This window comes from Corvus kubaryi, unplaced genomic scaffold, assembly GCF_017639235.1.
Source record: "Corvus kubaryi isolate FWS band 111438036 unplaced genomic scaffold, C.kubaryi_AGA036_p1.0 37249, whole genome shotgun sequence".
NCBI lineage: Eukaryota > Metazoa > Chordata > Aves > Passeriformes > Corvidae > Corvus > Corvus kubaryi.
The window spans coordinates 5,955,852-5,969,154 of record NW_024581072.1 but is presented as its reverse complement, the minus strand read 5'-3'; the positions used below and the strand labels follow the sequence as shown (position 1 = coordinate 5,969,154).

Genomic DNA, 13,303 nt, shown 5'->3' with positions numbered 1-13,303 from the left:
CTCCCCTTGACTGCTTGTTTCTTTTCTGTTCTGTTCACCGTAAGGCAACCACTTACCTGCCCCACTGCCAGAGCTTTGCTTTCTCCATCCTGACTTTGTGCACTAACATGAACAGAAGGTGCTTGATAAAGTGAAATCCGACACACTTATGGCACATCCACTACCAAACTAGGCATTAATGCCAACTTGTCACCTTAAAAACCTCTGCATGCCATTCTGGCAGCAGCTGGGAAAAAAGGACATTTGGAAAGAAATATTAAATTGGGTTGTGCTATTAGGAATTTTTTTTCCTTCTCATCAAGTGATTTCTTTACGCAGAAGCTCTTAAGAGTGAATTGTACCTGAGATAAAGAGGGGATCTCAGGTTTTCCATCAAAAGCATCGAAGCAAATTTTTTTTTCTTTTGTTTTTTCTTTTTAAGCAACCTTATCCCTGCCTGCCAACCTACTGCTGTTCAAAGTAAAGCAACCATTCCTCTATTTTAAGGGGCATGGGCACTGTTGTCACAGCTGTATAAAAGGTTGTCTCTAGCATCTTACCTGGTTGATAACATATACTCCATAATCTAGTTGCTGCCTTTGGAGAATTGGGTGCAGGTAATAGAGCCAGTACTTCAGGTGCTCCTCTCGGTTCCTGAATGGTATGATTATTGCTACTTTCTGAAGTGCTATACAGTCCTTCGGAGCAAAACGACCTCCTGCTTTGACCTCTGGGTTTATTCTTGCCACTTCTTCCAGGTTTACGGGCTGGGAAAACTCCACACGTAGTGCACCAACTGGAACAGAGGCATAACACAAAGCAAATTAACACACACTATCTATTTCTCTGAGCACACATCCTTTACACACATTTGGGTTTTGCTTGGGTTTGGTTTTTAAGAAACAGCTTTTGGTCCCAACACAATCCCAGCAGTACATGGAAGTGCTGAAGCTTGGACCATCCATACCCAAAGCAACCTCACACCACCATTCAGAGCAAGCCCACAAACACTGTGACCTCTTGGTATCAGAACCCAGTGGAGTCACTAACACTGAGTCCTGCAAATCCTGTAATCTGTGTGGCCAACCAAGAGCTGTGCTCCCATTGGAACATGCACCGCAAAACCAGCCTGAAGTGTTGCCTTCTGGGCTCTCACCCACCTCAGGCAGCCCAAGAGTCAAGTACTTAAAAAATAGTTCTGCTCTCCTGCCAACAAAATCACCTATGGCTAGTCACATGCTAAGTGAATAAAATCCCCTTCCCATTTTTTTTCCTTAGAGATATTTTCAGTGCTCTGAAGACATGCCCCTTATTTATTAAAAGTTCTGTATTAGAAATACTAAAAAACCCGTATCCAGATTGGCCTTCAGGTTGGCAATTCCTGCTGATTGTTTCAAAAATGGCAAGTTTTGAAACTGTTGAAACAATCTGTGCCAAAACCTATGGTTAAAACTGAGAAGCCCAGGTGGCACCAGAGGGAACCCTCTCAGAATATCCAGGCTGGCCCTTCTATTTGCTTCCAGCTGCTCCAGCACCGACGGAGCGACTCACCACAGACTCACCACAAAAGCCTAAGGAAGGGCCTCTCCTGCTGCCACGTCCTGCCCCCAGCACCAGCCAGTTAACAAACTGCACTTGGCACAGGCACTCATCTCTTGCTAAAGCCTCTGCAGCAGGGGGGCAGTTGCTGAGGACCCCCTGTGTAAGGCATAAAGTATTGGCTATAAATACCAGAGTGGGGATCACCCCTTAAGGATTTGGCGGCTGCACCCTCCTCCTCTCCTCCATTTGGGCGTGCTTGAGTGTCCTACAGCTACCACCTCACATTTGTTGCAGAGACCCCCAGGTCCCCAAGGGGGAGTACACTGCCCTGGGGGAGTCCCTTGAAAAGGGGCACAAGTGATTGATTTATGGAGCTCAAAAAGGCAGTGGCTGTCACCATCAACCTTGTGTATTCTGCAACACATGACTACTGAAAAAAGCAGAAATAATGCTCCACACTCATGGCTCGTTCCCTGGTTGTTTAGAAGAAGCAACTTTGGTTTGGTTGTGCTGCTTCACTGTGTGCTCACTCACACTGGAGAGGACAAGGAGGAGACTGGCCAAGCTGACAGCAGTGCTCAGTGTACCTCCAGAGGCAGCAGGGAAGCTTTGCTGCACGGTGCCTGCACAGTGGCAGGATGCAAAGGGATCTCCTCATCTCTGCATTTTGCACTGGTTAAATGGGCAAAAGTTTCCCTCTCACACGAGAAGGCAGTGATTTCTCAGACTCCATGGGCACTGGGATCAGTCTGCCCATGCTCTCAGCACTCCAGGAATTCCCAGCTGCACCGCTGACATGTCTGCCCAGTTCTGCACCCTCTCTGCCCCACGGCACAAGCTGGGCCCTGTGGATGCCTGCCCTGCAGCTGCAGGGCCAGGGCCAAAGCCTCTCTGCTCTAAAGTCTAAATGTGGCTTGCAGGAGAGCTCAGAAGGTGCTCTGCAGCAGGAGGAAGAGGCAAAAATTGGAGGAACCGGGGCAGGAAGGAACACGCAGTGGAATGACCGGGACTGGGGCTCAGTGGTGTCAGGATCAGGGGCCAGGCACAGCCACCCTCATGCCTATGGGACAGGCATCATATCAATGAGGCCAGAGGTGGCAGGAGGGTGAGACGGTGCATCGCTTCCTCTGAATCTGGGGACTGTTTCCACACCATGGTGGTGAGCATTTTCCCAAAACAGCCTGTTGCCCCAACCCAGTTCCATGCCCACTTCCCCCACCTGTCCCTGTGCCCATCAGTGTCACCTCCACTAGGAGACCAGCACTCAGAGTCAGGATGATGCTACACTTTTGTGATTTTAAAACAGCAGAGGGCATTGCACTGGGCACAGTTCACCTAACTGGTCACAGCCAGCAAACAGCATTATGTTGGGCATCTGTGCCCAGGGACTTTATTTTCCTATCCTGCTGACACCTGGTTGCCAGCAGCAGGGCCAACCCAGCGGGATGCTGCAGGAAGCAGAGGGACAGAAGCAACACGTCCCCCCATGAGGCCCTGCCAGCCTGGTCCACTGCCAGGCACTGTGTGGCTGCTGTCCCACCAAGCAAGCCCCTTCCTGTGGGGACAGGCTGCTCTGTGTTCCCAGTTACTGGATTCTTCTCCCAGTTGCTGCTCCCAAGAAGCAACTGCGAGCCCCATCAGACCAGAGAATGCTTTCTGGTTTAACAAACAAAGGTTCTTTTAATGTCTCGAACCCACTCAGTGTAAGGCGGGAGGAAATGAAAGTCTGCCATTTAGGTGAATTTACTGAGGAAATCTCCCACTAGTGACTTGTGAGCTCCAGCTGGGCAAGGACAGCCACAAGCGTTTGGAACTGCAAACAGCATTTTGCAGGCTGGCATCCAGCAGCCCCTCAAGGCGAAACGTGGACCACTCATCCTGCCAGCACTCACTCTTGCTTGCCTTATGGAGACTGGAACATTGGCAAGGAAAAGATTGGAGTAGAAAACATATTCATTGTAAAAAGCAGCTGCAGAAGGCAGAGATTTAACAATTTCATAATCTTGAAGGGCATTGGTGATAAATGATCTCTACTGCTCCAACCTCCTGCTTAATAAATCAGTTTTAAGGGCAGCACACCTCGCAAATACTGCCCTAAGGGATGCAGCCAACATGCAGGTCAGTGAGGAGCTCTCAGGCACCAGTGCCATCCATGTGCAGCAAGGCAGCCACTTCTGAGACAGGCTGGACACAAATCACTCAGTTAATACATTCACTGAACACAAAACCAGAAAAAAAGCTGAATAGGCTGTTTTGAAATACAGAATGACTAAAACAAACTAGACTTCATAAAGCCATGTGGCTGACACAAAGAGCAGCAACATACCACCCACTGCAAATTGACACTTTCAGTTCATTTCCCAAGCAGGACAAAGCTAAAGCCAAATCCACAAACACACAGGCTCTCCAACTGGTGAACAGAGTCACAGTTCCAGTTACTAATTTTAAATCATTTTCACTGAAATTTGACTACCTGGATAGCAAGCAGCCCTAGGGCTGTTGTTTCCCAAGGATGGTGACTCAGGATGTAATCTGCAATGCCAAGAAAACATGCAAAGTCTGCTGCAAGTGCTGTCCTGCCTGTCAAAACTGTGTCCCTATCTGTGTTTACTAGGTAAACTTTCCAGCTCGATTCACTCCATCTGAATCTTTTCTGCTTCTGTTCAAGCTGACTGCCTGACATAGGAGTCACTGTATACGGAGTCCCTTATAAAAACAGACAGGCATGACAGCACTGTGTGGACTTTTAGCTCTGGTCACCCCTACAGCCTGGCATCTGTAGTCAGATGCCTGTTGGGCTCAGCATCACAAAGCTCCAACACAGCAGCTTCACGAGCCTCCACTGTGTATTTTTAGCAAAATAAAACCTCGAAAACATAAATAAAGCAACTGCAGGAAGCTTGCAAAAGAACACAAAAGCACAGCATCACATCAAAACATTTCAGAGTTTGTAAAAGGAGGCTTTAGCTGGCAGCGGCCGGGTAAGAGAGATACACACACCAAAAAAAGCCAGCCCACTCCTGCCCCTCACCTCTGACACTCAGAAGCATTTCTGCTCACAGGGAAGGTGCACAGGAAAAGCCAGGGGGCATTATGCTGCTCACAAACAGGAAGCAGCTTCTCACACAAAGCAGAAAGTGAGGCTTGCAAAAGGCCAGAGATAGTGCAGTGCTGGAGCCCCAGGAGCCTGTCCCATAGCGCTGGTCATTTTCCCGTCCCCACTTCCCAAGGGCCATGCCTGCCACAACACCTTAACCTCCGGCCATCTGAGGCTGCCAGCACACATCCTTCCTGGTGCTCATCCTGCTGATCCAAATGAGAGGACCCTCACACAAGCAGTCCAGAATCCACTCAGCCTGATGCTATAATAAATCTAGAGACTACTTGAGCCTCCCTAGACCAAAGGGAGCTATCTAGGGAGGCTCTAGGGAACATATTCCCAATACCAGAAGTGTTGGACAAACGCAGGCAGCAATGTCTCGCAGGGCCAGAAGCGTACTCATGCATCCCTACAGGGGCTGCAAACACCACACTCCATCCAAGAAGGTGGGAGCAGGTGATGCAACAGTATGGGCAGCCCTGGGGGATTCAGGCAGGAGAGAGTGGGAGAACCCTTTTCTTCAGAAGGGCAGTGTGGAGGAGAAGGAGATAGGAAGGAGGGAAACTGGTCTCATGGACAGGCTTGAAGTGATTCAGCCATCTGAATCACCCTCCTGAGAGCTTCACTGGGAAAACAAGCAAAATCCACCTGCATGCTTTAAGCCAGGCATCAGTCTCAGACATTTAATTTAGTGAAAATGAAAGCAAAAACATGTGTCAGCAGTTGGAAAAAGGCTCTCCCAAAGCAGAGCCAAAAAGAACATTTCCATGGCCCTGGCCGAGAGCTGGGCACTGTTCTCCATCTGCTGAGCCGTGTGCACACCCGCACTGCCACACTCAGACAATCCTCATACGAAAGAAAAGCTGGAAAAGAGGAGCAGAGCTCACAAGAGGCAAAAAAACCAAACAACCCTCTCTTTGCAGAGGCCCAGCAGAAAAGGGAAGGAAGGGCTCGTCAGCCACACCAAGCCCGCCTTGACGCGGAAAAACAATATCAGCTCCGCCCCAGAAAATGTGAGAGCAAGTTCCCCCACCCCAGGCTGTGAAGCAGAGCTGGACCCCAGCGCCACATGGCAGCTCCATGGTGGGCAAGCAGCTGCATCCCACAGTTCAGCGAAGCAGTTATTTCCTCTTAAGGTCATTAAAATAATTTCCCATCAGCTAAACTTCAAAGCTGTGCCAGCACCTTTTCAGGTGACACCAGCCAGACTCAAATAATGGCTCAGGCCCATGGTGGGGGGATGGGGCAGCCCCCATGTCCCTTGCCCATCTGGATCTCCCAAGCAGAAATGTCCTGGCATGCAACCCACTGGCCAAAATGGCCAACTGGCTGGCAGCCGCTGCCTCTTGCTGCCTGCAGCCATCGCTCCCCTATGAGAGCTTAAAGAAAAAATTCCTTGGGTCTTTCTAGAAATATCCCAGTCACAAAAAAATGCCCTCCCAAGGGCTGGGATACATTTCATTTGGCTGATCTACACTTGTGAAGTTGCATACTCCCACAGATGTTAGCTATGCCAAGGCAAGGGAAGCCTGCTACATGGGCTCATCTCCTGTCCTGGGCAGGCTCACACAGTGCCTGGCATCTGCAACTGTGGACCCCAAGGAAACAGGCTGAAAAAAATGAGGATGCATCACATGTGCTAGCAACATTGGGTCTGCATGAGTAACTCAGCAACTACAGCCAGAGAAAAATTTTTCTTAACCCAATCCCCTGCACTGCCTGTTCTAACATAAGGTCTCACACTAGCACATGGCATCTTGAAAACAAAACAAAAAAAAAAAAAGGGAGACAGTCTTGTTGATGGAGGGTACTTCTGGGAGAGAAGCAAAGTCCTCCTTGGTGGCTCAAATCCAGTGCACGCTCACTGAGGCGGCTTTGAACTGCCTCCCTTCGAGCCAGGCAATCTGCATGTGATTAGCTCTTCCCACCCGCCACAAAATTAAATTCCAGGCTCTCTAACAGCAAGCTACAAACAAACAAACAGGCATGGATCAGAAAAAGGCTGAGCAGCCATCAGCCAGAAACCCCACACTGTGCAGCAGGATGGGATGTGTGGACAGGAGCTCTCCCGGGCTGAGTGGTGTCCCAGGCCCGTATCTCTGCCAGTGGCAGCCCCAACTCACAAGGCAACACCCCCAACCCCTCTCCCTTGCCCCATCCCATCCTGCTTGTGGCATGTGCACCTGGATTCCAGTGCTGCCCCGGGGCTGGGGTGTGCTCCTCATATAGGTGGGGGAGCGCCAGGTGCCAGGTGGGGTGGAGGTGTGTCTGTCTGGCTGAAAGTCTGCCAGGGTTTGTGCGTCCCAAAAGCACGAGTTGCTGCCAGTGTCGGGGAGTGCAAGAGGTGAGGATAGCAGCAGGGTCTGGAGACATGGCTGCTGCTTCATGTGCTGCCCTGGAGCACACAGGTTTGTGGAAACCCATCCTGTAAGGCCTTTACAGGGCCATTTCCAGATTCAGCAAGACAGGTTTGCAGGTAACTTGTCTCTTTGCCCTCAAAGCAAGTCCAGTGACTCCCCAGTCTGGGGAGATGACAAAAGCAACCCTCTTTCAGACAAACATCTGCAGAGGGCTTGGAGACTGAGCTCCCTGCAGCTCAGCTGCAGCTGAAAGACTGTTGGGAAGGCTGTTTGCCACGCCCCTGGCCATGGCCACTGTTCAGTGAAATCAGCACCTGCAGTGCAAATCCAATCCACACCTGGCTCACCAGGCACCTCTCCTTGCAGGCAGGGGCTCTAGGCACTGATTTGCACAAAAGAAAACACTGTCCCAGTGGGGACAGGCTGAGCAGCAAGACCTTCTCGAACCCAAAGAAACAGGAACAAGCTGGACATTGACACTGCTCCATTACGTCCCCCAACACCCCAAACTTTTGGCTGCATCACTGCAGTATTGCTGTGGACTGGTTGGTTTTGTCCCCAAAACCAAACCCCCCTTCTACCCTGCAGAGAAGGGTGCAGAGGAGGGAGCAGAGCAGTGGCTGCAGGATGCTGGCTAGAGAGTAGTGTCCACTGGTGAGGAAAGGAGGTGAGCAGTGCAGCCCAGCAGTGCAGTGGAGCCCAGCTGCCCAGCATCTCCTGCTTGCGAGGCCATCAGACATAGAGCACCTCCCTACTGAGGACTGTGCACCCCCAGCACCCTGCCCTTTGGGGAGGAGAGGGCCCTCAGGACAGGGAAAACGTCCCCTATCTGCTGAATGAAGTCAGACTAAGATGCTCCACACCAGAGGAGGAAAGTTAAAGAGCTTAACTGAATTCTGCATCCAAGTGCAGTTTTGGAAGCTGCAAGTTAATCTGTCTCTTTCCAAACACAAACTTGGCCTAATTTCCAAAGAAGCTAGCTATTGCTTCAGATCAAGGCTGGCAGAGAAACAAGCATGTTATAAAACACTACATGCACGAGACAGAAAACTTTCCTTTTCTCCTCTGTCTATTGTGCTGTGTCCCTGAAACAGCTGCTCTCCAGCACAGCACAGTACCTTTCCAAGTTATTTTGCGAGCCTAATTACTCCTTGACCTCCACTTTCACCAGAGAAGAGGATGCTAGGGATATTCTCCTCACAGAAGCTGCTCCCTTGCCTGCCAAGACAGCCTGTGCTTCAGAGGTATGATGTGCTCCCAGCCACACAGATAGCTAGCTGTGGAGCTGTTGGTGGCATTGCCAGGATCACACACCTGCTCCCTGCCAAACATCTTAAGCATATTCTTTGGAGAAGTTTTAACAGTTTCTCAAACCCTCTTTTGAAGCCAAGAAAGCTTAAATTTGAGCAAACTGATTCATGTGTTAGCTTCCCCCCCTGCTGCCCTCTCCATGCTCTATTTTACTTTTTCCAGAGGGACACGACACAACCTTCAGCACCAAAGCAGGCAGGAGGGAACAGAGACTGGCTATATGAAAAAGGTTAAAAAAAAGGCAGGTCCAGGTGAGAAAGGAAAGGGAGATGCTACATGTAAAGCAAATGTTGTCTCCACTGCCTGGTATTGAAAGTAACCCCACAGATTCAGAAGCCCTCAATTCCTGGGTAGAAACCTCCCACAGCAAGAGAGCCCATGACTGCAGGTGGGCAGCGTGACAGGATGACCAGACCCCAGGCATGCCAAAACTACCAAATCCCTCTGGCACTGCCACCACTAGAAGTCTTCCTAAAAAATGGTGGGTTTAGCATCTCTTAGGTTTTCACCCTCTTGCCCCAGTTTTGCCCTTCTAGGATTCTGCCAGTGGTAAAACATCTTCTACCTCTGCCCACACAATGTCCACATATACAGGGGCCTCAAACTACATTATTTATTAATCTCAGGCAGCACATAACCTCTAAACACTTCCGTAATACAGACACTAAGCATCACCACTGATTTTACAGGCTACCTCAAAGCATCAGAAAACCCTCATCCCTTATCTTCAGCATCAACAGTTTAGAGCACTTGCTTGTACTGACTACAGAGGCATCAGAAACAGTGCATTGAAGAAACAGCCTGTGCCATAGGTCCTCCCCTCCCTGAGTGACAGCTGCTCACCTACAAGCTGGCCAAAGGACTTTTTTTCTTTCAATCCTTGTTTTTTTAAACATGCCTCACTAACATGGAAGGGGGAAGCACCAGTTTATATCTAGAACCCTGACATCTTGGAGAAACAGTTCTTCTTCTCATATGCCCAAGATCCCTGAGCAGGACTTGGGGGTGCTGGGGGATGAGAGGCTGGACATGACCCAGCCATGGGCACTCACAGCCCAGAGAGCCAAACGTGCCCTGGGCTGCATCCAAAGCAGCGTGGGCAGCAGGGGAGGGAGGGGATTCTGCCCCTCTGCTCTGCTCTGGTGAGACCCCACCTGGAACACTGCATCCAGCTCTGGGGTCCCAGCACAGGAAGGACAGGGACCTGTTGGAGTGAGTCTAGAAGGACACCAAGATGGTCAGAGGGATGGAGCACTTTCACTATTGAAGACAGGCTGAGAGAGTTGGGACTGTTCAGTTTGGAGAGGACAAGGCTCTAGGGAGAAAACAAAGCTGGAGAGGCACTTTTTACAAGACAGTGACAGGACAAGGGGCAATGGCTTTTAAGTGGAGCAGGTTTAGATTAGATGTTAGGAAAAAATTCTTTACTGTGAGAGTGGTGAGGTACTGGAACAGATTGCACAGGGAAGTTTTAGATGGCCCATTCCTGAAGGTGTTTGTTCAAGGCCAAGTTGGATGGGGCTCTGAACAACTTGGTCTAGGTAAAGGTGTGCATGCCCATGCCAGGGAGTCGGGATTGGATAATCTTTAACATCCCTTCCAACCCACACCATTCTATGACATCCCAGGAAACAGCCATTTTTAAACCTTAGTGAAAATGAGTACATCTCTAATGGTTTGTCCCTTGGACAATTCACTGGTTCATACGTTAACCTACATTTTTGTTTTGTCAATATCCTTTAATTATTAGCGTTCAGGGTTATTTAGTCTAAGCTTAAACCTGGGCATGAAAAGCTATTAAGACAGACATCTGACTACAATATTTAGCGCACTTGGATGAACTTTCCCAGAAGATGCTCATGGCAAAAAGGGCAAGAGCACATCTTTTATGTTTGTTATCCCAGCCACACCTGTTGTCTAAATGGGGGTCAAAAATGGCTAAGGAGACAGCTGTACTCTAAAATAACTTCCACAAACACATACACTCAGCTGGGCAGGACTTGAAAATGACATCCCAGAAATACAGATAAGCCTGTCCACGCAATGCTGCTTTGCGGACTTCTGGCTGCTTTAATATGAGCTCTTTTGGAAAGGGATCTTACAGCCAAAGAATCTGACCCCTTGTGCACACCCTCCTTAAACCAGCAGGCATGTAACTACCCCAACACCAAAATACAAAAACCACATGGAACTGGTAGAAGAAACACATTTGACTGTTTTGAAAGCGCTTAGGCCAACACACATACTACTTCTACAGAGCAATTTTTTAATTAAAAAAAACTCAACCAAAACCAACACCACGATACCCTTCTGCAGCTCCTAAAGAATGCAACAATTTAGGGAATGGACACCTGCAGGAAATACCTGGATTTACTTGCTTTTACGATTCTCAGAGAAGCCAGAATTTCTTGGAATTCTTGAAATTTTACTGCAGCAAGCAGGCTCTGCTTCTTGATACCCTGTTTAAGATACTCACTGGCATGCAACTCTAAACTGGAGCATAAATCCAAAATGCTTCTATTACCTTGTATTAGAGAATTTCATAGCTGGTAAGGACTTTCAACTCAAAGCTGAATTATAGTATTAGCCCAGTCCTGATTTATTCTTTTAAATTATAAATAATGGCAAGTGACCCATAAAAGCACATTTAAAATTTGGCAGCTTCTTGTAAGAGATTAAACCTCATTCAGCTAATGCATTTGTTGCAGAGCCAGACAGCAGGGATTGTAAACTACTCTCTGAAGACTGCTAGGAAGAAAACTGTGGGCCTCTGAAATGAGTACCTGGCTATTTTACCATTCAAAAAGCCTGAGCAGTTCAGACACACATATCCTGTGTGAGTCATCACATGCTTCCCAACAACGATGGGGGAGGGGCAGGCAGGAAAGAAGTTAAAAAATAGAATTATGTATGTTTCAATAAACTTCGGTTTATGCTCAGGAAACTGAGCTATTGGAGCTACCTGTTCCCATCAGAGCACTTCCCCATGGCTTTGGGAATACAAGAATCACAGGATGGTTCCTGCTTTTTAAGTTCATACTGATAAATGAGTTTTGAGCTGAGAAAGAAGGATTTCTGAGTTCTGGGTGGGGAAATTAAATGTCAGAAATGCCCACAAAGTGCATGCCACTCTACTCCTCACAGTGGCCTTAGAGACACATGAGATGCTGATCAGGGCAGACTCGGCTCTGACCAACATGTGAGGCACAACACAATTGTTTTACAAATGCTGTTTGCTACCAAAATCTGAAAAGAACAGGGGAAAAAAAGAACAAACAGTTTCTCACCTACATGCTGGCTATAAATCTTGAGGCTGTGACGATGCCAGGCTGCTTGTGACTGCACCACCCCACAAATACTGAAGGTAACACAGCTAGAAAACATTTGCCTACTCTACTGTAAAGAACTATTTTTTACGTGGCCCTGTAGCTCTCGACCATCTGTAACCATTACCAGTAGCTTCATATGGCCTTTGGCAGATTCAGTGAACTGCACTGAAGATGTTACAAAGATGATTTAAAATATCTTAAATGATCCTTCAGCGACTAACGCCAATAACACTTTGAATCTTGGGGTCACTAAGAGCATTTCTCTAAATTCCAGGCATTTCCAAAGCACATGACTCACTCCTGACAGGATCGGACTAAGTGGAGACCATTCAAAGCAAAGCCATATTCATAAAGTGCTCCCACATCCATGCTCTGAGGACAGGCTTGCCCAGCCACTTTCAACTTAAGTGATGGAGGGGAAAAAAGTGAAAGATACAAATCAAAGACTACAACACAAAACACAGCACAGTTTCTTTTAGCGACCTCAAAACCGCCCTCCTAAAATAACAAACCAGTCATTTGTAATTTAGATGCATTGATCCATAAACAGCTGACCAGCAAGCGCCTAGAGAAAAGACGAATTTTTGGGTCGGTTTTGTAAACTGAAAACCACAGGTAGCTTCTCTGAAGTCTTCTCCTCTGTTGTGATCTCTGGTAACAGAGGCACCCATGCTAAAATGGCACACTTGGTGGATGAGGGAGATCATTCCCAAGTTCAGGGGTCCAAGGTGTGGCCAGGCTACTGTCAGCTGGCATGCCAGTAGGTCACGGTAACAAACCCTACCTACACCACAGGAGTGTCTGTTCAAAAAGCAGAAGTTACAAACAGCGAGTTGGGTGAGAAAGTCTTTTAAAGGGATGAAAAAATCTGAAATTCCCCTTGTCCCCAACTCTGCCTTGTGACAAAGCCAGCAGATCAAAACAGGTCTAGGTCATCACGTAATAAAAATGAGACCACCAGCAGGCTACAAACCCGCCAAGATCCTGCCAGCATGCCAGCACCCAAGAGGTTCGGGAAAAGACCTATGGGGAGCATAGTGCATCTACAGTGCAGATAAAACACACGCCAGGCTGCCACGTATCACGGTACTGCATCACAGGACCAACATACGTAGAAAGCGCCGCTGGGATGCATAACAACTGTACTCATGACCCTGCCTCGCAGCCCATTTTAAACCCGTGCCGCTCATTCAGCAGGTCCGCGGACACAGAAAGGCTGCGAAAAGCCTGCACAGCGCAAACAGCCCTCCAGAGCCTTCTCGTGGCATTGCGCAAGAGCAGCACTTCGGGTAGAGTTCCCAGAGGAAATTACCCAACCTCGACGACAACCAGAAAGAAACCTAGCCGGGCGGGGTGGGAGCGCTTCGCGAGAGCGACGGGGCTCCGCTCGCCGCTGCCGTGCCCGGGGCAGCATCCGCGCCGCGCTCCCCCCGCGCACCGGCTCCCCGGGGATTCTCCCACAATCCCCCTCCGCCGGCGGCACACGCGCGATCAGCCCCGCCGCTGTCACACCGCGCCCGCTCCGCGGGGAGAGCCCTCACGGGCGCACCGGGACCCGGCGGCGGCCGCCCGCGCCTCCTCCCCTGCGGCCAGGGCGGGGGCGGGCACCCCGGGCGGCGGGCGGGGAGGCGGCGGGGCCCCGTGCCCGTCCCCCCGAAACCCTGCCCGGACGGCACTCACCG

General features: G+C 49.4%; 1 protein-coding gene across 1 annotated transcript in view; it reads right to left on the bottom strand.

Moving 5' to 3' along the window:
• The window catches only part of LOC121662441 (beta-1,4-galactosyltransferase 1-like), a 28,197-nt gene that overhangs the window by 13,837 nt on the left and 1,057 nt on the right, over positions 1–13,303 (bottom strand). The window contains exon 2 of the mRNA XM_042023587.1: positions 540–775. Within this exon, the coding sequence (XP_041879521.1) occupies positions 540–775 (236 nt within the window). The remainder of the gene's footprint in view (positions 1–539; positions 776–13,303) is intronic.